Source organism: Euphorbia lathyris, chromosome 2 (assembly GCF_963576675.1).
Source record: "Euphorbia lathyris chromosome 2, ddEupLath1.1, whole genome shotgun sequence".
NCBI lineage: Eukaryota > Viridiplantae > Streptophyta > Magnoliopsida > Malpighiales > Euphorbiaceae > Euphorbia > Euphorbia lathyris.
In genome coordinates this window covers 120,824,179-120,846,932 of record NC_088911.1, presented here as the reverse complement: position 1 = coordinate 120,846,932, position 22,754 = coordinate 120,824,179, and the positions used below count along the sequence as shown (strand labels likewise).

At 37.1% G+C, this 22,754-nt stretch overlaps 1 protein-coding gene across 1 annotated transcript; it reads left to right on the top strand.

Annotated features, from left to right (window-relative positions):
- The first annotated feature begins 11,562 nt into the window (after positions 1-11,562).
- LOC136219738 (uncharacterized) lies at positions 11,563-20,748 on the top strand. The gene is made up of 8 exons (XM_066007240.1): positions 11,563-14,274; positions 15,077-15,209; positions 15,307-15,395; positions 15,626-15,864; positions 17,587-17,673; positions 18,467-18,566; positions 18,713-18,926; positions 19,001-20,748. Exons 1-8 carry the CDS (start codon positions 11,971-11,973, stop codon positions 20,059-20,061), a joined length of 4,227 nt encoding a protein of 1,408 aa, XP_065863312.1. The 5' UTR covers positions 11,563-11,970; the 3' UTR covers positions 20,062-20,748.
- The last annotated feature ends 2,006 nt before the right edge of the window (positions 20,749-22,754 follow it).

Genomic DNA, 22,754 nt, shown 5'->3' with positions numbered 1-22,754 from the left:
ACCAACCAAACATGACAATTACAAGTTTAGCAATCAGATAAGAGTGAGCATATAAACAATAAAACCATGCATATAACTAACCACTTACGTTCATTACAAGCATAAAATTCAATTGCAATGAACATGTAAACAAGCAAATAAAGAACTATATACATAATTAACTATGATCAATTTGTAAGTCAAGACAAAATTTTATCTTTCCAAGATCTTTCATCTTAAATTCCTTTTTCAAATAATCCACTACTTTTGGAATCTCTTCAGGAGTTCCAATAATATTCACAAATAGGATTATATCACATGCGCGCATATTATTTCAGTCCATAAAGATATTTATTTAACTTTATGCAGTAATGTTCTCGAGAACTAGATTTTGTTTCTTCTGGAAATTTAAATCCTTCTAGGACTTTCATATAAATGTCATTATTCAGTGGCCCATATAAGTAGGCTCTGACTACATCCATCAATTTTAAATCAAGTCCTTCTCTTATTGCCAGACTTATGAGAAACCTAAAAGTAGTTGCATCCACCACAAGGAAGTATGTTTCTCTATAATCAATTCCAGGTCTTTGAGTATGTTTCTCCATAATCAATTCCAGGTCTTTGTGAGAATCCTTGTGCAACTAAACGTGCTTTATATCTCACAATTTCACCATTTTCAATCCTTTTTCTCACAAAGACTTATTTATATCCCACTGGTTTTACACCTTTAGGTGTACGGACTACATGTCCAAATACTTCTCTTTTTGCAAGAGATTTCAATTCTGTCTCAATTGCTTCTTTCCATTTTGGCCAATTATTATTTTGTGTACACTTTTCAATGGATTTTGGTTCATGATCCTCATCTTTATCCATAACATCAACTGCTACATTGCATGCAAAAATTTCATCGACGTCGGTTTTATTTCGGTTCCATTTTATTCCAGACATGACATTATTGATTGAGATCTCTTCATTCTCAGGTACCTGAATTTCATTCTTTGTCATGTGTATGGTCTCTTCAGGAGATCCTTCATTTCTATTTGGTTCCTCGAAAAAGCCATTGCCAAATTATGCTCCTTTTATTTTCCGAGGATTCTTATCTTTGGAACCGATTGGTCTACCACGCTTCATGCATTTGTGAGACTCATTAGCAGTATGATGTTGTCCTTCAGGGACATCAATTATATTTGGAGCATTTACAGCTGGAATATGTGACTCGGTCACTCTCTTTGGTGAATTATCTTATTGGACTTCTATTTCACATTGTTTAGTACGAGGATCAAAATGAGACAGAGATAATTCATTCCAACTAATTTCCTTTTCCATCTGTTTCTTTTCTCCCCCTAATGTTGGAAAAATTGACTCATTAAAATGACAGTCAGCAAATCGAGCCTTAAATAAATTTCCAATAGCTGGCTCAAGATACTTAATAATTGATGGGGATTCAAATCCAACATATATTCCCATCCTCCTTTGAGAACCCATCTTAGTGCGTTGTGGTGGAGCAATTGGAACATATACCACACATCCAAAAACTTTCAAATGAGAAATATTTGGTTATTGACTAAGAACCAATTGTGATGGGGAGAATTGTTGATTACTTGGTTGCCTGATGCGAATTAATGCTATTGCATGTAATATAGTATGTCCCCAGGCTGATATTGGGAGTTAATAATAGGGAGACGTGACCATCTAGTCGATGCATTGATTAAAACCATAAAATATCTAAATGATCCACACGGTGGGTGAATTGGCCCACAAATATCTCCTTGTATGCATTCTAGAAAATTAATAGATTCATGTATAACTTTGGCTGGTGAATGTTTATTTATTAATTTTCCTTGTGAGCAAGAAGCATATGTAAAATCATTAGGAAGAATTTGTCGGTTCTTCAATGAATGTCCACATTAATTTTTTATTATTTTTCGCATCATTATTGAACCCGGATGGCCTAACCGGTCATGCCAAACAGTAACATTATTAGTAAACTTCTGGTTTACTATAGCATATGATTCAATTGTACTAATTTTAGTACAGTACAATCCGGTAGAGAATGCAGGTAATTTCTCAACGATATGTTTAGTGCCTTGAGTCATACTTGTGATTTGAAGGTATTCTACATTTCCTTCACTTATTGTCTCAATATGATATCCATTCTGACGAATATCTTTAAACTCAATAAATTTCTTTGAGACTTGGAAGATTACAATGCATCCATAATGTCAAATTTCGTTCCCACAGGCAATAATATATTAGCTCTTCCGGAGCCTTCAATAATCTTTGTACTGCCCGATATAGTATTAACACAAGTTTCTTTCATTGTCAAATGAGAGAAATATTTCATGCTTCTCAATATGGTATGAGTAGTTGCACTTTCTGCTAGACATAAAACTTTACTATCCATGTTCTTTAAATAAAATAACAGTCACATACAGACAATTAATTTGAATAAGTCAAGTTCAATCATATCTTATGCATTTATAATAGCAAAATTCATAAAAACATAAACTCATAGTTTAACACAAATCCATAAAGTCATAAGAATAAAGGGATCCTAGTGTAATCCTTAAACATCCAAAATAAATGATCTGCTACTACTATGTCTAATTTATATCCTTGGGGGGAATGAAATCATCAACCTTCAGGGTTGTATTTCTACGATCAAAGTCATCTTCGCCATCTTCATACACAAGATTTGTTTCTTTCTTGTTGTTTTGCTTCAATGTTTGTTGATAAAGATCAATAAGATGCTTTGGTGTACGACATGTGCGAAACCAATGACCTCTCCACAGTGATAACATGTATTGGTCACTCTCTCATTGTTATCTTTGCCTTGTTTGTGACCATTTTTATTAGCCCACTTCATGTGGGATTGCGAGTTCTTGAAATAACCACCTCGGCCTCGTCCTCGGCCATATCCACGTCCACGTCCATGGCCACGTCCTCGACCACTATGATTAGTATGATCTTTTCCTTTCACATTATAGGATGTCACATTCGCTTCAGGGAATGGAGCAGAACCAGTTGGACGTAATGCATGATTTTTCATCAATAGCTCGTTATTTTGTTCAGCCACAAGGAGACAAGATATAAGTTCAGAATATTTCTTAAATCCCTTTTCACGATATTGTGTCTGCAGGACAACATTATTTGCATGAAAGGTAGAATATGCTCTCTCTAACATTTCTGCATCTGTGATTTTATCTCCACATAATAACAATTGTGAAGTAATTCTGAACATGGCTGAGTTATATTCACTTACTGACTTAAAGTCTTGTAGTCTTAAATTAGACCATTCATGACGAGCTTTAGGTAATATCACATTTTTCTGGTGGTTATACCTATCCTTTAGATTGTTCCAAAGGACTTGTGGGTCTTTCACAGTCAGATACTCAATTTTAAGATCCGCATGGAGGTGATGGCGAAGAAATATCATGGCCTTTGCCTTATTTTGACTTGTTGCTACATTGCCTTCTTTGATCGTATCACCAAGTTCTTTTGCATCTAAGTGAATTTCAGCATCTAACACCCAAGATAAATAGTTGTCCCCAGTAATATCAAGGGCGTCAAATTCAAGTTTTGTGAGATTCGACATAGCACTATAGAGAAAAATTACCAATTAGGACTTTGCCAATAAACATAAACATAATCATATCAAGTTTATATTTTATACTAGATTTAGAACAACCTAATATCACTTGATCATTCTGATATAATTTGATAATGCTGTAAATTAGATTCACATATTCCAACTAATATCATGATTAATATCTATAGCAATATACATCATACTTAATATCAACTGATTTATCCAGTAGAGCCAAAATAGGTTAAACTATGTTTTGGGTTTCACAAAAATAGATTTTATTCATACATTGATGATGGCTAAAACTTAAGTAAAGAATTATAATATTTTGTCATCAACAGATGAACGGTCAATTTCAAAAATAGAATCAGCTACTGCAATTCCATGTTTTATATTATGATACAAACACACACACACACACACATATATATATATATATATATATATATATATATATATATATATATATATATATCCTTATTATCATGAATTTGGTGATAAAGGTTTAACAGAATATATATCACAACAACCATATATCAAGATTGAAAAATTTCATAAACCCTAATTATTTAGCGATTTCGCAGTTTCATAATTAAGATAACATAGGATAATCAAGATAGGTTTTTTTATTTACTAACCTCATTGATGAAATATATCGTTGAGAATTTTCTCTACCTGAATTGCAGAAGCTTGCTCAAGCGGCTAGGGTTTCGTGCTGATAACGTGTTATGAAACAAGGAAGATAACATGCAATAGAATAAGAACAATGGAGAGAGTGTAAGCTTGTATTTCACTTGTCCTTTTATTTGTATTGTATTACATCAAAGAAACCTATATTTATAGGCTTATGAATATATAGGTTACATAAGAACATAAATTATGTAGTTACAAACATTAAGGAATACAGAGTTACAACCTTAATGAATGAGAGTTACAACATTAAGGAATGAGGAGTTACAATGGTTATACTTATGGACATCCATTAATTTATTCATAACACTTAAAATATTTATTCAATTATCTAATAGATAATATTAATAATTAAAGGAAAAATCTAAAACTTACTTTATTAGAAATATACCATTCCTAATTGGATGTGATATGTTTTGATAAGGAGACAAAAAAATATATAAAAACTCATAGTCTCACTTAGGGGTTCGGCCAACACTAGTAGTTTTTAAGGTTTATATTATTGAAGCAATTGACAAAAAGTTATCTCTAAGCTCCTTAAGCTATATCCGAATTCCATTGCTCTCTCAATAGTTCGTTCTTCATTTTGTTCGTGCATGTTAGAGATAATATTCTGTATTATCTCTAAACATTATATTCAGGATAATTACCTTCAAACACTTACATAATTATACTTGTACTAATATTTTTGATAGTGTGATAGGTTTATATACTTACTCTCATCAGTAGTATATTAGGTTTATACCTCCTGTAATATATATACCAATTATCAATAGAAACCCTAATTAAGGGAATTACTCAAATAACACTCACACTCTCCCTCTCTCTTACTCTACGATTTCTCTCTTTCTCTCTCTCTCTCTCTCTCTCTCTCTCTCTCTCTCTCTCTATCACTTACTATTTTCGATATTCAACATGGTATCACGAGCTTCGTCAAGTTCGTCCGAATCGGGTTCCCTTCACCCGCAGACACCTATCGAAAATCAGTCCGCTACTGCTGCTATATCTGTTGCGTCTGTCGTGTCTTTCTCAGACAGAACTGACGGCATCCCTGTCCCTGGACATCTATCCGCTGCCGCTGCTCCTTCTGTCACCACCGCTATGCCATTTACTGCTGCCTCTGTCGGTGCTAGTTCTCAGTCCGGTTTTGGTACTAAATACACCATCGCCACTGCTTCCGCTTCTTCTTTACAACCATCTTCTGGTTGGAGGTTTGAGCCACCGTTTACACCTCCTGAACAATCATCAGTAACTTCAAGCTATTTGTTTGATAATAAGGATTATGGCTCCATTCCTCGCACCAGACAGAACAATACGGTTCCTCCATTATTTCCTCCACTAGGTAATCATTCTCAACCCATCATCAGACCTGGTTTTGGTCCTCCACCCTCATATCACAGTTCTCAGTTACCTTCTTCTTTATATTCACATGCTTCTGACTCTTTTATCTCCAACCCTTGTCCAAATTTTCAAACCAATCATGAACGTCCCTCTTCATCTATGAACCCTATCTATTCTAATTCCATAACCAATTCGGTTCATATGACCCGTCCTGCTCCCACTCACACAACCACTCACATTAAATTAACCCCTCATAACTACAAAGCTTGGAGAATGGCAATTGTGTCTACATTGAAATCTCATCACTATTTTAAGCATATTATCGGTAACAACCCACCACCTCTAAAATTTCTGTCTCGAAGTAGTTTTCTGTCTGATTATGATAACATGCTACTTAAACCTGCATATACTGTTTGGGATGATATACTGTTTGGGATGATCTTGAGAATACTATTATGTCTCTGTTGTTGCACTCTCTTATTGAGGAAATTTATCCTTTAATTACATGCTTTCATTATTCTCATGATATTTGGGTGGCTTTGGAACAAGCATATGGCATTATTACTGATTCTAGGCAATTTCAATTAAGTCTGGAATTACAAGAACTTGAGCAAAACGATATGTCTATCAGTGAATATATGCAAAAACTAAAAACCATTCTGGATGATCTTGCTGCTTCTGGTAATCCGTATCCCATGCATCTTTTACCTCCTTTGTTATACAAAAATGTTGGTGAGGCATTTAAATCCTTTATTCAGAATCTAATTACTCAGAAAGGCATGCATATTGGTTTTTATGAACTATTAAGTAATCTGAAGACGGTTGAAGGGCTTGTTTAGTCAACAAAAAAATCCGAATTTATTATGCCCACACCAAGTAATAATTCGCTTGAAGCAAATATATCCACTGTCACGCCTTCTGCAATCAGTAAGCAAAAGAATAAAAAACAGAGGGGTGGAAAGTGTTTAATTATGGTGATCTAGTTCACTAGGCACACAAATGCAAACGTCCCAAGGGTTATGCAACACAACATCGTTCTGGAGCACAGGCCTATGCAGTATGGCAGACTCCATCAGATCCATTCAGTGGTCCGCCTCAGCATTGGTACCCGGATACTGGAGACACAAATCAAATGACTGATAATCCATATCAGCTACAATATATGCATCCTTATCCAGGATTTGACACTGTTCAGTTTGGCAATGGGCAAGGTTTTCAAATCTCTTATTTTGGTCACTCTAAAATTCATAATTTTAATATTAATGATGTTTTACTTGTGCCTAAACTCACCAAATCATTATTATTTGTTCAAAAATTCTCTCGATATAATTCTTGTTTCTTTGAATTTTAGCCTAATCATTTTATTGTAAAGGATCAAGCAATTGGGGAAATCCTGTTACGCGGTCCGAGTAAAGATGGGCTCTATGTGCTTCCACCCAACTTAAAAGAGGCGATAGTAGGAGAGAAGGTGTCTTTTGAATGGTGGCATGCACGCTTGGGGCATTGTCAAAATCAAACCGTTAGCAAAATTTTGAAGAATAATAAGCTTGTGTCAACAGCACCAATTAGTAATTGTTTATTTTGTCCCATAGGAAAATTAGCCAAAACTTCTTTACCTTCGATTGTGCGTTCTAACACTTATTTTTGAAAATTTACATTTGGATGTTTGGGGCCCTGTCCCTGTTCTTTCTTTCAATGGACATCATTATTTTTTAATTATCATTGATGAATTCACTCGTTTTGGATGGATATTCTGTCTAAAAAATAAAAGTGAAGTTGCTATTACTTTTCAGAAATTTTATGCTATGATTAGAAATCAATACAATGCTAAAGTTAAGAATTTCTATTCTGATCTTGGGGGTGAATTTCAAGCACTCCAATCATTCCTACAAACAAATGGTATTGTTCATAAAATTGCATGTCCACACACTCATGCTCAAAACAGTATTATTGAACGCAAAATTCAACATGTTGTTGATACTTGTCCTACCTTGTTGGCTAATGCTTCTTTACCTCTCTGTTTTTGGAACTATGCCATGATTCATAGCATGTGCATGATTAATATTCACCCTACCAAAACCCTTTGTGATAAATCACCATTTTTTCTCTTTCACAAAAAACAACCTGCTTATTCCTCTTTGCGTATTTTTGGAAGTGGTATCTTCCCATTACTTCGTCCCTATAATCGATATAAGTTTGAGTTCCGTTCAAAATTATGTGTCTATTTAGGTCCCCTTTCAAACTATTATGGTGATCTATGTCTTGATTTATCAACTAAAAGAATTTATATTTGTAAATTCGTTTGGCATCATGAGGACATCTTACCGATAGCAAACTTCATGGCATCGCCTCCTCCTACTAGTGCTGATTTGGAAGCTGAAACGCATGAGCTTCCATCGCTACTCGGGTCGTATCCAGGTAACTTTCCGAATCCTTCTCCATTTTCTTCTTCATCTCATCCAACCCCCTCTATTTCACCCCGGACTTTTGTACCGTGTCTTCAATTGCCCGCTGCCCCTGATGCAACCTCTCCCAAATCCATTCTACGTAACACCGGGTCTGCCCCGCAAATGCCGAATGAAATGGTGGCCGTATTCCCTGCACGTAGTAATTAGTGCCTGTCATTGCGATTCCTTCGCAAATTCGTGTTGATCCCATAGCTGCTCCAGACGCCGATCAAAGTTGTCGCTTCGCTGAACCTCTAGTGGAAACAACCACTATGCCCGTCTGTCCTGCGGATCTTGCTACTGCTTCTCGCCAAACTTCAGCACCTACGCGTGATATGCAACACTCCTTGCCATTGCTGAACATCCAGACAGCACCGCGTGATACGCAACCTGCAATCCTGCAACTCTCTACTCTTTATACGCCTGTCTCCGCGATTGTGTCAGTTCCGTCTTCGGGTCTAATATTTCAGAAATCATGCCCTGTATCCTGCAGAATACGCAAATCGGTGCTTCCCCGTCGGTATGGAATGCAACTTCGACATACCACTCTTCATTCGCGCGGTCGATTTGAAGCTCTTCTCTTTTCACACACCGATGGTACTATTGATCCCATCTGTTTCAGTAAAGTGCAAAAATCTCCGAAATGGCGTCAAGCAATGTCTGATGAAATTAAAGCGTTGCTTGACAATGGCACGTGGCAACTGGTTCTTCGACCACCTAGACGATATATAATAACCTCCCGCTTGCTGTTCCGAACCAAAAGAAAAACTGATGGCTCGGTTGATCGTTACAAAGCCCGTCTTATGGCGCGTGGCTTCACACAAAAGTCTAAGATTGATTACAAAGAAACATTTATCCCTGTGGTCAAGGCAACCACCATTCGAACTGTGTTTACTATAGCTGCAACAAATAGATGGTTCATTAATCAGCTTGATGTTTCTAATGTGTTTCTTCATGGCAATCTATCTGAAACAATCTTCATGGAACAACCTCAAGGGTTTCGGGATCCTGAACAACCCAACTCTATGTGTCTGCTTCAAAAAACAGACACCTCGTGAATGGTTCACACAACTCCGAAATTTTCTTGTATCTATTGGATTCAAAATGTCGCTAGCAGATCACTTTTTTTTTTCATAAGCAGGGTCAATCACACACATACATCTTATGCTATGTGGATGATATTCTTATCACAGGAAACACTCCGGATCACATTGTCACTACAATCGCTTCCATTGAAAAGGAGTTTCCCATTCGAAATTTAGGCAAGGCTGAATATTTTCTAAGCATTGAAATTCAATATTCAAAGGAGGGCATTCATCTATGCCAAGACAAATATGTCGCCGACATTCTGGATAGGATCAAGATGGCTGATTCTAAACCTATGTCAACTCCCATGGCTACTACACTGACACTGTCAAAATCGTTGGGCATGAGTCTTCCATCCAGAGATGAGTATCGTAGCATTGTCGGTGCACTTCAGTATCTTCTTCTAACTCGTCTTGACATTGCATTTTCTGTTAACAAATTATGTCAATTTCTTCATTGTTCGACGGACGAACATTGGGGAAGTGTTAAGCGTGTACTTTGGTACCTTCAAGGAACTCTGAATTATGGAATTACAATGTCATCCAAGCCTATTGACAATGTTCATTGCTATTCGGATAGTGATTGGGGTGGATGTCCTGATGATAGATGATCCATGGGTGCCTTCTGTATATATCTTGGCAAAAGTATCATCTCATGGCAAACCCGCAAGCAACCAACGATTGCTCGCTCATCTATTGAAAGTGAATACAAAGCTGTTGCCAATGCCACAACCGAACTTCTCTAGATTTAGTCACTTCTATCTGACTTAGGGTTTCCAATCCCTAAACCTGTGCAACTGTGGTGTGATAATGTGGGGGCCATTTATCTCACCTCAAATCCGGTGTTTCATGCGCGTACGAAGCATATTGAATTTGACTATCATTTTGTTCGTGAACAAGTTAACAATGGCTTTCTCAGTGTTCGGTTCATTCCTATTGGTGATCAGGTGGATGATATTCTGACCAAGCCGCTTCGTAGTCTACGATTTGCGCGACTTCGCTCACGCTTGCTGGTTCAAGATCGGCATCGACTTGCGGAGGGTGTTAGAGATAATATTCTGTATTATCTCTAAACATTATCTTTAGGATAATACAGAATTATACTTGTACTAATATTCTTGGTAGTGTGATAGGTTTATACTTACTCTCATCAGTAGTATATTAGGTTTATACCTCCTGTAATATATATACCAATTATCAATAGAAACCCCAATTAAGGGAATTACTCAAATCTCTCTCTCTCTCTCTCTCTCTCTTACTCTACCAATTTCTCTCTCTCTATCACTTACTATTTTCAGTATTCAACAGTGCAGACTAGCATTAGAGGATACTCTACATTTGAGTATATACGAGGTTAATTGAAAATTATATAAAGCTAATGAGGATCACTAAACTAACAATAGATCGCCGTCAAAGAGGTAAAATCAATTAATATCCTCTTCGTGTTATCTTTTAATAGATGTAATTGATTCAGGTTAAAGAATATACGATAATCTTTTATTATCCAATTATATATTCTTGCATAATCTTTAACATATCCAATATTGAAAGAATCACTGTCAAGTGACAGAAGATTTTAATCTAATGCGAAACGAATTATCAATACTTTTTGAAAAATATTTTCATTCTTCGTAGTTTTTCCATCGCAAACTGTAAACATAATAAAATAACAATAAATGAAATAAATATAATGACAAAAATGCACCTAAAATATGTTCTTTTTTACGCTTAAACAATTTATATGGGTTAAATGGTTTTACAAATCTTTGCTAATAGTTGAATAAATTTTAAATTATGAAGACTTTATTTGCAAATGTAAATGCGTTAAACCATATAATTTATTTTTAAAACTTTCCTTAATTTAAACTGAATAATAAGATAAAATATATTTTTGGCCAAAATTGATCCTTGGAGTTAAATGGAGTCTTTATCCAAATATGATACATGAACAGTAAATCTTTGATGTCCGAGGTTAAACAGAGAATTTTACCGAGAAAGGGTAAATCTGTACAAAAGAAGGAAGTTTAAAAAAGCAGGAAGGAGGGTTAAAAACAATATAGTTTTTACCAAAACTGCTTACACTAAGCCCAGAAAGCAACAATTGATCTCATCACAGGGAACAAAACCCAGGCTTTTGCTCTTCAAAATCCACCGTCTTCTGTTTTAATTTTTACATCCTCCACGCGCTACCTTTATCATTGACACGCACTCGCCTCCTTATACGTACATAGTCAAAGCTGAAAAGCTACCACTAACTTCACCCGAGCCCCCGTGATGTTGCCACGTCATGAGTGACCCACTAGATAAATGGGCCCCAGTCCACCTGGCTAGATCAGGCGGCAACTGGATTTTGGAGGGAAAACTGGGGAAAATAAAAAAGTAAATATACAATGCAACAGAATGTAAATACGGAAAAAAGATGGGAAAAAAAGAAAAGAAAAAAAAGAATAGCAGCAGAGGCCAATGACTTGTTGGCTTTGCTGTTTATATTGGGCTGTTACGCTATTAAACATAAAAGGTTCATCTTTCTCTCTCATCTGTCTCTCTCTTTCTCTCGCTTTCTTCGCCGGAATTTTGTGTCGTCTATCGGTCATGCACGCCATCGGATTGTAGCCGACGGAACCGACCGAGGTATTTTGATTATTTCGTTTTTCTTTATAGTTTCGGTTTCGGTAAAGGGAGGGGGATTTTGTTCTTGAGTGATCAGATCTGGTCTTTTTCGTGATTTGGAATTTTGATTTGAGGGAGATTTAGGGTTTTGAAGTTCGTTTCGGTGGAATCTTTTGCTCAATTTGGGATGATTTTGAAACTATAGGGGGTTTTGGCGTTTGTTGTTGTGTGTATGGAAGAGGGGAGAAGATCTGGTGACCCGTCAGGGTATTTGGTGAACAACAGAAACTCTTCAGGTCGTTTGATTGTTAAAAAAAGGGGGAATGATGGCGCGGAAGGATTGGGTTCTTCTGGTTCACGTAGGTTTTATGGGTCAAATAAGGAGAAGAAGAGGGCTAGAATGAGCATGAGCGATTCGGGGTCTAGTGATGATTTGTTAATGCCACCTCGAAGGAGGGTGGCCCCTGAGACTTTACGGGTTTGTAATGGTTTGAGCCATTTTGACGCGGGTGCTGCTGAAGATTTTGATCGGAAGAGGATTAGGGGAGAGAGTGTTAGGAATAATGAGGTTGCTTTAGTTGGTAGGAGTGGAGAGGATTTCAGTGAAAGAAAGAGGAAAATGCTAGATGTGTTTGATTTTAATGAATATGATGGGAGTGATGAAGAGATTGGGAGGATGCCTTTTGATGATGGCAGAATGGAGGGAAGGAGGTATATTGGTTCGATGACTGTAGGGAGAAGTGGCCTGGAGAGGGAATATGAGACAGGATCAAGCAGACACCCTGTTGTAGATAGAAGGAACGGTTCTTATTTGGAGAGGATCCGCGGGGTTAATCGGGGAGACCATGGTGACAGGGACAGGACTCGGCCACCAGTACCATTCTATGGGAACAAGTATGATTCAGATGGACACATTAGGGTGCAGGGGAAAAATGGTGTCTTAAAGGTGATGGTAAACAAGAAGAAGAAGGTGAGTGGGTCTTTGAATACTTATGATTCTTTGGAAGTGGAGGAAAAGAGAAAGGGCTCGAGGTCTGAAGATACTTTCAAACGAAATGTTCTAAACCGCCCTTCATTTTACCCTCAGCCTAAGATTGCTGAGAAACCAGGTCCTTCTGTTAACAAGCTGAAAAATTCAAACAAGCTGAAATCATCTTCTGCTAAGAGGTTGCCAGTAAGGAATGGTAAGATCAAAGATGAGGATTCCGAAGACAGTGGAACATCACTGAAATTGGGTCCGCTGGGTGTAGAAAATCTTAATACTAGAAAAGCACCATTGCCAACTCGGAGCCTCAAGGGACAGGAGGTGCAGTCAGAGGACAGTGATACATCATTGAAGCTGGGGCCAAAGAATGCTGAATCTCGTAAATTTACAAAACAGGCAAGCAGTGGTGGTGGAATAGTCCCAAGGAATGAGCTCCCACCTGCTGGAAATAAAGAGGGAAAAGTTAAGCGTGGTACTGGTACAGAAAAGCAGAAGTTGCGTGAACGAATAAGGGGAATGCTTCTGAATGCAGGATGGACAATAGACTATAGGCCAAGAAGGAACAGAGACTACCTAGATGCAGTTTACATAAATCCTAATGGGACAGCTTACTGGTCCATCATTAAGGCATATGATGCACTTCAAAAGCAATTAAATGATGAGGAAGAGGCGGCAAAAGCTAAGGGTGACACTTCATTTAGGCCACTGCCAGAAGAGGTGCTCAGTCAACTTACCAGGAAGACACGAAAAAAGATGGAGAAAGAAATGAAAAAGAAGCAAAGAGATGCCAATGAAAGCGAGAATGCAATAGAAACTGTTGCAAGAAGGTCTTCAAGTTCGAGGCATGATGAAGAAAGTATTGACAGTGGCAGTCATGAAGAGAAACTAAGCTCCTTCATAAAGCAGAGTGGCAGTGGTAAGTCAGTGAAGAGTAGAATAAATGGCGACAGTTCTCTTAATCCAAACATGAAAGGTCAAAGTTCCACTCGGCACTTGCATGCCGACATGGAGCCATCTGGAGTCAATTCTCATCAAGGAAGAAGAACTAGAAAACTTGGTAGATGTACCTTGTTGGTTCGGAATGCCAATGACAGTTTAAACTCGGATAATGATGGCTATGTTCCATACTCAGGCAAACGAACTGTTCTTTCCTGGTTGATTGATTGTGGAGCTGTGCAGTTGAGCCAAAAGGTGCGGTACATGAACCGGAGACGGAAAAAAGTAATGCTGGAGGGCTGGGTAACCAGAGATGGTATCCATTGTGGTTGTTGTAGTAAGATCCTCACAGTTTTGAAGTTTGAGATCCATGCAGGCAGCAAACAGCGCCAGCCATTTCAAAATATATGTTTGGATTCTGGAGTTTCCCTTCTAGAATGCCAGATTGATGCATGGAATAGACAGGAGTCAGTTGAGCATACTGGTTTTCATTCTGTTGATGTTGATGGTGATGATCCTAACGATGATACATGTGGGCTTTGCGGAGATGGTGGGGATTTGATTTGTTGTGATAGTTGCCCATCTACATTTCACCTGAGTTGCCTTGATATCGAGGTACATTTTTGGAAAGTTACATCTCATTTATGTGTGTTTGTATTTCTTTAGTTTATTTTGAAGCACAAGTTCTTATTACTCTCAATTATGCCTTGGGTTTATAGTTGGATAATTCATTAAAGGGCGGCCCGGTCGCATTACGCGTCCCCGCTGAGCGAGGGTCCGGGGAGGGGTCCCACCACAAGGGTGTATTGGGAGCAAGCCTTCCCTTGCCAATTTAATTAGCAAGAGGCCGCTCCTAAGACTCGAACCCGTGACCTCAGGTCACACGGCAACAACGTTTTACCGTTGCGCCAAGGCTCGCCCTCAGTTGGATAATTCATTCATACAATAAAAACGCCTAATTTGAATTTTGACCTCCATTTAAGTTGGCATAAAGCACAAATCATTTCTTGATGGATGTTTCAAATTGTATAATGTTTAGTATATGGTTCTTCTGATTGTGATGAAGGTACTTAGTTTCATATCTATGCTTTTCATTGATCTTTTTTATTTGAAAGATGCCATGATCTTAACTCCTGTACAAAACAGATAGATCTATTGGTGTTATAGTTCTTGGCTGGGTTTGTCTTGCTTCTGTCTAGATCACTAGATTGATTATGCTGAAACACCAAACCCTAAATCGTTATATATATGTATGTGTGTGTGTGTGTTTATCTTTAGACTTGATAGAGCAAACTAAGCTTAGTTGTTATTGACTGACGATTTTTTTGGTTGAGTGTCTGAGCTTTACTGCTTATTTTGTTGCATCTACTTTTTATACTTTAGTACAAAATATATTCATGCTTTAATACTCTTGCAGATGCTTCCGCCAGGTGATTGGCACTGCCCACATTGTGCATGCAAATTTTGTGGGTTAGCAAGTGAAGATATCATTCAGGGTGATGATACAACCGTTTGTGGGCTACTTACTTGCAGCCTGTGTACAAAAAAATGTAATAATCTTTTTTTTTCCTTTGATTTGAATTCCTTGAATATTAGTCATTCTCTATTCTGATACGTTGTTGAAATTTAAATTATATTTCTTTGTAGATCACAAGTCATGCTCACAAGGGGTGGATGCCCTTTCCGTCGACACCGATGATTCAATACCTTACTTTTGTGGGAATACATGTAAAGAGGTACGTGTTTCTCCTGGATTTCTGCTATTGTATTTCTTCTTTTTTTGTTTGTTTGTGCCTGCTGGTGCATGCATAGATCTGTGTGGTAAATTTCTCTTTCTAATGGTACGGAAGCTTTTGAATTACCATAATAACCTTGTTTACGGTTATTTTACATTTTGGTTCTTACATCAACATGTCAATTGTAGTTAGATGCATTATGCAGACTCTTATACTCAATGCTTGTGCAGGTCTGTGAGCAATTGCAGAAGTATCTTGGAGTTAAACATGAACTTGAATCTGGACTCTCATGGTGTCTTATCCGTAGAACAGATGTGGACTTGGATACGTCTCCCCAGGGACTTCCTAACAGAGTAGAGTGCAATTCAAAGTTGGCTGTTGCTTTGTCTGTTATGGATGAATGCTTTTTGCCGGTTGTTGACAGGAGGAGTGGGATCAATTTACTTAACAGTGTTCTTTATAACTGCGGGTTAGTGTCCTACATTCTAAAATCATAGATCTCTCTTACACGTTGTTGTGGTTTTCCCTTCAGTTTTTTTATGGTGCACATATATTTGCATAAATTTGTGAGCATAAGGATGAAACACTTTCAGGCAGCAGGGTCAGTGGAAGATAACTTCTTGTTGTCCAAGTTTCTTTTAGAAATTACTGTCATGTCTACTTGTATTCAAATAAATCTTGATGATTTTGACCTGAAGGTATGGGTTTCTTTAAAATGGTGATCTTTGCATCCTTTTTTTTTTGGTTTGCTGGTTGTTTTAGAGGGAGTTGATTTTCCTAGCCATTCTCATGTCTGTGTTATATATCATATAGTGAATCATAATATCGATATCCTTTTATCCTCTTGTCACTCAAGGATTTTTCAAAAGTTTAAGATAGTATTAAGCTCTTGGCTTTGAACTTTGATTTTTCATTGCCAATGTTGGATATTAAAAATCAAATAAACCTTCAGACTGTTCATTGGAACTTTTCAAAGGGAGACGGATGCTAGGGTTTGAATCCCTGAACTCCTTCACATACGAGGCAATAACTTTCCCAGAACAGTAGGTTCATCTACATTTCTTTTCCAAAAAAAAAAAAGACAAATTTAACTGGTTTTGCTTGGTTTGTGCCATTAGAATATAGAGCATGTTACCTTTCGACAATGCTATCATCTTTGCTTTGGCCTGATTGCCCAGCAGTTTATATCATGAAGCATTCTAGTTGTTATCTAAATTAGATAGGTTCTACTGAGAGCACTCATGAAATCCTCGTCTTTTTTAATGACGATATGGATGGTGTAGGTGTATGATGATTTAGATCACATATAATGGTTCAGAAGGTCCTAGTCTTAGATTGAGTAGAAAAGTAAAGCAGGAGCCTAAACCTATGCCCACCTCAGGGTTATCATCTAAGTATTATTTCAACATTAGTCAGGATAAGTTTACTTGAATGCTTTTTCCTCCATTATTTTCTCATAACATTATCAAAGTGATATGTTGACTACTTGTAGTGGAGTGTGGTCATTTTACTTATGTAATAAAAGGGCGGCCCGGTGCATTACGCGTCCCCGCTAAGCGAGGGTCCGGGGAGGGGTCCCACCACAAGGGTGTACTGGGGGCAAGCCTTCCCTTGCCAATTTTTTTGGCAAGAGGCCGCTCCTAAGACTCGAACCCGTGACCTTCGGTCACACGACAACAACGTTTTACCGTTGCGCCAAGGCTCGCCCTCATTTTACTTATGTAATACCGGTCTTAATTGTTTGTTTAACCTTTCCCTGTTGTAATTGCTCTGACTTTAGCAGATAAGTTGCTGATTTGTTTGTGACTATATCTTTGTTATAGCAACAATGCAATCCTTTGATTCTTGTTTTGGTGAAAATGATGGATGTTAGTGATCTTTGGGCCTAAATTTCACATAAAACAATGTGCTAGACGCACTACTTTTTGGAGAATTTTACTACCTTTCTTATTATTGAAGTATTTCTCAGAATTTCCATGGTTTCTTATTTCTTGTTTCCATTATGCTATTAGCATTTACCAACTTTATCATTGAAGCATGATTGCAATCATATTGTTCCCTTTCCAGCATTTAGTTTATTGTGTATGTTCAAATTTCTTTTGACAATGTCATTGAACATTTCTGTTTCAAGAGAGCTATCTTCTTCCATATTTCATTCCCCTGTTAATTTTGTTTATATTTGATTGTCCAGATCAAACTTTAATCGGCTAAACTATAATGGTTTTTATACTGCTATTTTGGAGAGGGGTGATGAAATAATTTCTGCTGCATCCATCAGGTATAACAACACTGGTCATTTATTATTTATGCACTGTGAAAATTGCAACTTTAATTTTTGTGGAGAAAGAATGAAGAAATGAGAGCTGAATGAGAAATGATATTGATGGAAATTTTCTAGAGGAATGGTTGCTGTTGTCGATGGAGTTAGTTCTCTTACCTGGAAAATCACATTGGGTGTGCTGAAGGCATTAATGAGGACTTTCCTTGCTAGCTTATTTGCCTTTTTTTTTAAATTGCTCCCTATCAGCATATAGTTATTAAGGCGCGCCTCGGCTAAGGCTCCAGCCTTAGCGCCTTGGCGAGTCAGGCGCGCGCCTTGGCTACCTTAGGGTAATTTAGGTTTGAGGGTATTTTAGGGTTTTGATGGTGTTTTAGGGTTTTTTAAGTTCAGAAAATAAAAGAAAAACAGAGACAGACAAAGATCTAAAGTTTTTACTACACATATCGCAGCAGACATTATGCCTTAGTAGTTAACTAGAACTTAACTCATGCATTTTATGGTTTTATTGTTGGTATTTGACTATTTGTGACTAGTATTATGAATTTATGATTTTTTTTTGGTGCGCCTCGAGTCGCTTGGGCGCGCGCCTTAAGTTGCGCCTTGCGCCAAGGCTCCAGGACCCCCCTTGCGCCTTTAATAACTATGAGCATAATACAAACAATTGCTCAGACACTGCATAGCCTTTAGAGTTGTTTCCTGTACATTTGGTCTTAAGACCTACTATATGTATGTGGACTAACATGGAGTTGAAATTTAACCATTACAACCTTTATCTATATCATATGTCTAGGTTACATGGAAATCAGCTAGCAGAAATGCCATTTATTGGTACTCGTCACATATATAGACGTCAAGGAATGTGCCGTCGGCTTTTTTGTGCCATTGAATCAGTAAGAAACCATTGCTACTTTTGCGTTCTGCATTTTAACTCCCTAAACTTCTTTCACTATGGATTTTGAGTTTAATTCCCTTTCAATTTTCATATTTTTTTGGCTTTCTCCACCAAGGTGGCAATAATCTTTTCTTGCATCTGCAGGCACTCTGCTCGTTGAAGGTTCAGAGAATGATAATCCCAGCAATATCAGAACTTACTCATACATGGACAGGGGTTTTTGGCTTCACTGATATTGATAGATCACTTAAGCAAGAATTGAAGTCTATTAATATGTTGGTTTTCCCTGGTATAGACATGTTACAAAAGCAGCTGTTGGAACAAGAAAACAAAGCTGAAAACAGGACTATTGCTACAGGTTTTAATCAAAAGCATTCTCTTTTTATACGACTTCATTTATAGTTTATTTAACTCTCGCATTTGTTTCAACAGGTGTGAGAGGAATGGAATCCGAAGACAATCAATGTATTACACCTGATGCAGCAGTTAGATCTGATGATATTGATTCTTCAGCCAAGCATGACCTTGATGAGTGTGATGATGGTGATTTGGAACATGCAAGCAGAGCTAATGATGAAGTGTCAACCAGAAACTCTGATCCCCATCATACGGATGTGCCCTTAAATAACACTGCCTTGAGGAGCAGTTTAGTTTCATCTGATGAAAATAAAAATTCAGCACCACTTGAGGAGACGGTACATACTGATTTTTATCCTGCGGAGATCAGAAAAATGGATAATATATCAGTATTGAGTTCTGCTGAAAATAATGTTCAGACTTGTATTCAGGGCGATGTGTCTCCTGCGAATTCTAACTCACGAGACTTGGGTGTCTCCCTAGATGATACCTTGGTGATGAATGGTTCTTGTGATTTTTACAATGAACAGAAAAATTCAGTCTCAATTGACAGTACCATTGCCGCTGATATGGAATCAGGTAGCAAGTTAGCTGAGTTGACTCCTGGCAGCAAATGTCTTGTTAGTGCTGATTCGAATGGTGATAGTCAGGAGGAGAATAAGCAAGACGTTGCTTCTCCTGTCGAAGATTATATTCGTTCCTGCAAAGAGGGTGGCATTGAGGATGCTCATGAATTAAATCTTAATGAATTTGCTTCTGATGAACTCAAAATGTCAAAATCAATTGAAGACACTAGGCCTGTTGATTATCAATCAGACGACAAGTTTGTTGATATTGCTGCCGAAGGGAAATATCCTTCTATTACCGATACAGGTAATGTTTTAGGAGAGCTGGAGGCTATGCCTGTGGTAGATCCTGTAACTGAAGACATCTCTCAGTTTGGTGAAGAGGATGCAGACACAGTATATGCTGATATGCCATATCTTGTATCTACGCCTTCTACAAAGGAAATATATGCTGATAACTCTACCAAGAGATCTAATGAGATTGAAAGCATCAATGATGCGGATAAGAGCAGCATGCAAACTAATTTTTACCAAAAGGATGAAATGGCCTGTGAGAGGGAAGCAAATTAGAGATCGCTTCATGAGATGTTTCTGTGGCAAAACATTATCATGTGTTCCGCATGATTTTGCAAATGATTTCAGGACTATTGCAAGTGAGGGAAAACTGATTCTTGCTAAAAGTGATACTATTCAAGATTCCAGCTCAGTAATCTCTTTTGTATGCTTTCTGAATGTGGAAGGGCCTGAATGATTGTTAGGGTAGTGGTGCACTTGTCTAATGCTCTGATATGTATGTTATAAAGAACACAGTTTTTGTGGTGAAAAGTGATCAGTTGAGGTATAATAGTTTTGAAGCTTCTATGTCTAACTTTGGAGCATATCCTAGGAGGTTCAAAATGTTGTCTTGGTGCAATATACTAGTTATGAGCTTGAGGTCAAAAGAGGAGTTTGCTGTTGTATAACACATTTGATGGAGGTTGTTAGGCAGTTGCTATTAATGCTTGCGGCCCAATGTCTCCATGCCTTTCGGCATGTATATATTTGATGCCGTTTTGCACATGTGGAGTTAATCTGCAAATCTTGTATTAATTCATTTTTTTTTAATGTAGCCACACCTTCTATATCTATATTAACTTGTCACATGACATAGGTGGTTGCAGACAGGCTTTGGATAGCGTTTTTCTTGTAATTATAACCTTTCCATATGTCAGCATTTTGTTCATATAATTTATGTCAGAGGCAAGTTGCTTACTTTAATTTGAGTTTATTTGCTATAATATGACAATAATTTGATGGATGGTACTTATAGGAAACTTGCATCTGCTGATATGCTTTATTGTGCTTCTGAAAGTTGACCAAATCAGGCTTTTGTTTTAGGTTGTGGAGCTGATGCTCTAGTTGTGATGATGATTATCCGAGTTCAGTTTTGGTCTTGGTCGTGATCTGAGAATATTTATGTAAGACCTTTCCTTGCACCTGTTGAGCATTTCTTTATTAATAGCTGAATTGTAAATCAGTTATCAAACATATATATTAGTCATTAGCCAATCATTTCCCTGGTCTTAGTGTGATGTTTTGCTATGTGTATATATAGGGGTGTTAATTTCAGGATACTGTGTCAAATTAATGTTATGTTATATATAGGTTTCATGCGATTATATATGGTGGAAATATAAGAAGACAAAAAACATAATTAAGCGTCTAACTTGAGAATCAAATCCCGATCAATTATTTTTTCACATTGAGCCATTGATCATTGATTCTGTTATAGATTCAGCTCTTATTTGACTTTTCCGTCGAGTTTGGACGGCATGTATTGTTAGTGGACAAATAAAAATAAGAGTTTATTGACTAAAATAGATAGAGAGTAAAAAGATATTATAGAAGTCAATTTCCAGTAGGTTCTTCCAAGCTCGACCTTCTCCTCTCCCATTTTGCTATTTCTAGCATTAGAATCATCAAATTGATCTTATTTCCTAGTATCAAAATCCATTTCTAGAAGGTTCTTCCAAGCTCGATTTCCATCTTGAAAGAACCTAGTGGAAATCGCAATTTCTTTTTATTTTTTACTCTTTTTTCTAATCAAGAAATATATTTTTTATTTGTCTACACGGAAGTGAAAATGTCCATGTCAACAAACCGAATCCCTCAAAGGCCCGTGTTATCCAAACTCGACGGAAAAGTTAAATAAAGACGAATCCACCAACAGAATCAATGATTAAGAGCTCAATGTGGAAAAAAAAATTAAGCAGTGTTCTTAAAACGAACAAAATGACAAAGTTAAGGGGATTAGTTATGCTTTTGCCTAAAAAAATGATGATTGGTGTTGTTTCATTGAGGATATTTATTATTATAGTGTAAGAAACTGGTAGCATAAACCGTATTGTGTTAGTCCAATTTTGTACATGTAATTGGTTAGGTAATAGGTAGTTATCAACATGAAGTATTTGTTCCGGTTATTGCATTAAATATTTGTCTGTGAAGTGGAAGGTATGGGTGGCACTTTGGATATACATACGTGGAAGCACGTTTATTTGATAGCATAAGTAGGCATGACTTAATTCCCAAAATGTATAATTGGAGCAGTTGGTGGTAATGGAAAAATACGCAGGGCTAGTCCCTCACCTTTGTCGGCTTTTTCTTCGACTTAAAATTACAAGGAGACTTCGAAGGCTGGCTCCCCTTCCTTCTCCTCCATCATCTCCATCTATTATTTCCACCACCTAGTGCATATATTTTCTGCCTTCTTTTTCATTCATCCCTTATGCATTATACTTTTTTTTTATTATTATTATTGTTGTTATAGAACTACAACTTTATAATTTTTCAACTCCTCATCCTGTAACAAGTTTTTACAGTATATGTAGTGCTGTAACAGTGTATGACTGGTTGGTATTGATATTGGTATTGATAGTTTCATTTGTGTGTTTCAATCTACGGTATGTCAAAATGTTTAAGCCGGCAAGACATCACCATTGCTTGGAAAGGAATGGTGACTCGAATACAATGGGTCACAGATTTAATGGACTTTCTCAGACATGTTAAGAATCTATTCTTATGATCAAAGGAAGATTATATTATGAATTAAATTCATTTTTTCATTTCATTTCTTTGACTTCAATATCCTTTAGTCAAATGGTTCGATTTTAATGTTTCGAATTGCACAGTAATATGCTTGAACAATTAATTAGGATTGGACTTAATTATACAAATGTACTGACTTGAGTGAGTGTTAATGTTAATTTTAATTTTTCCTACAATTT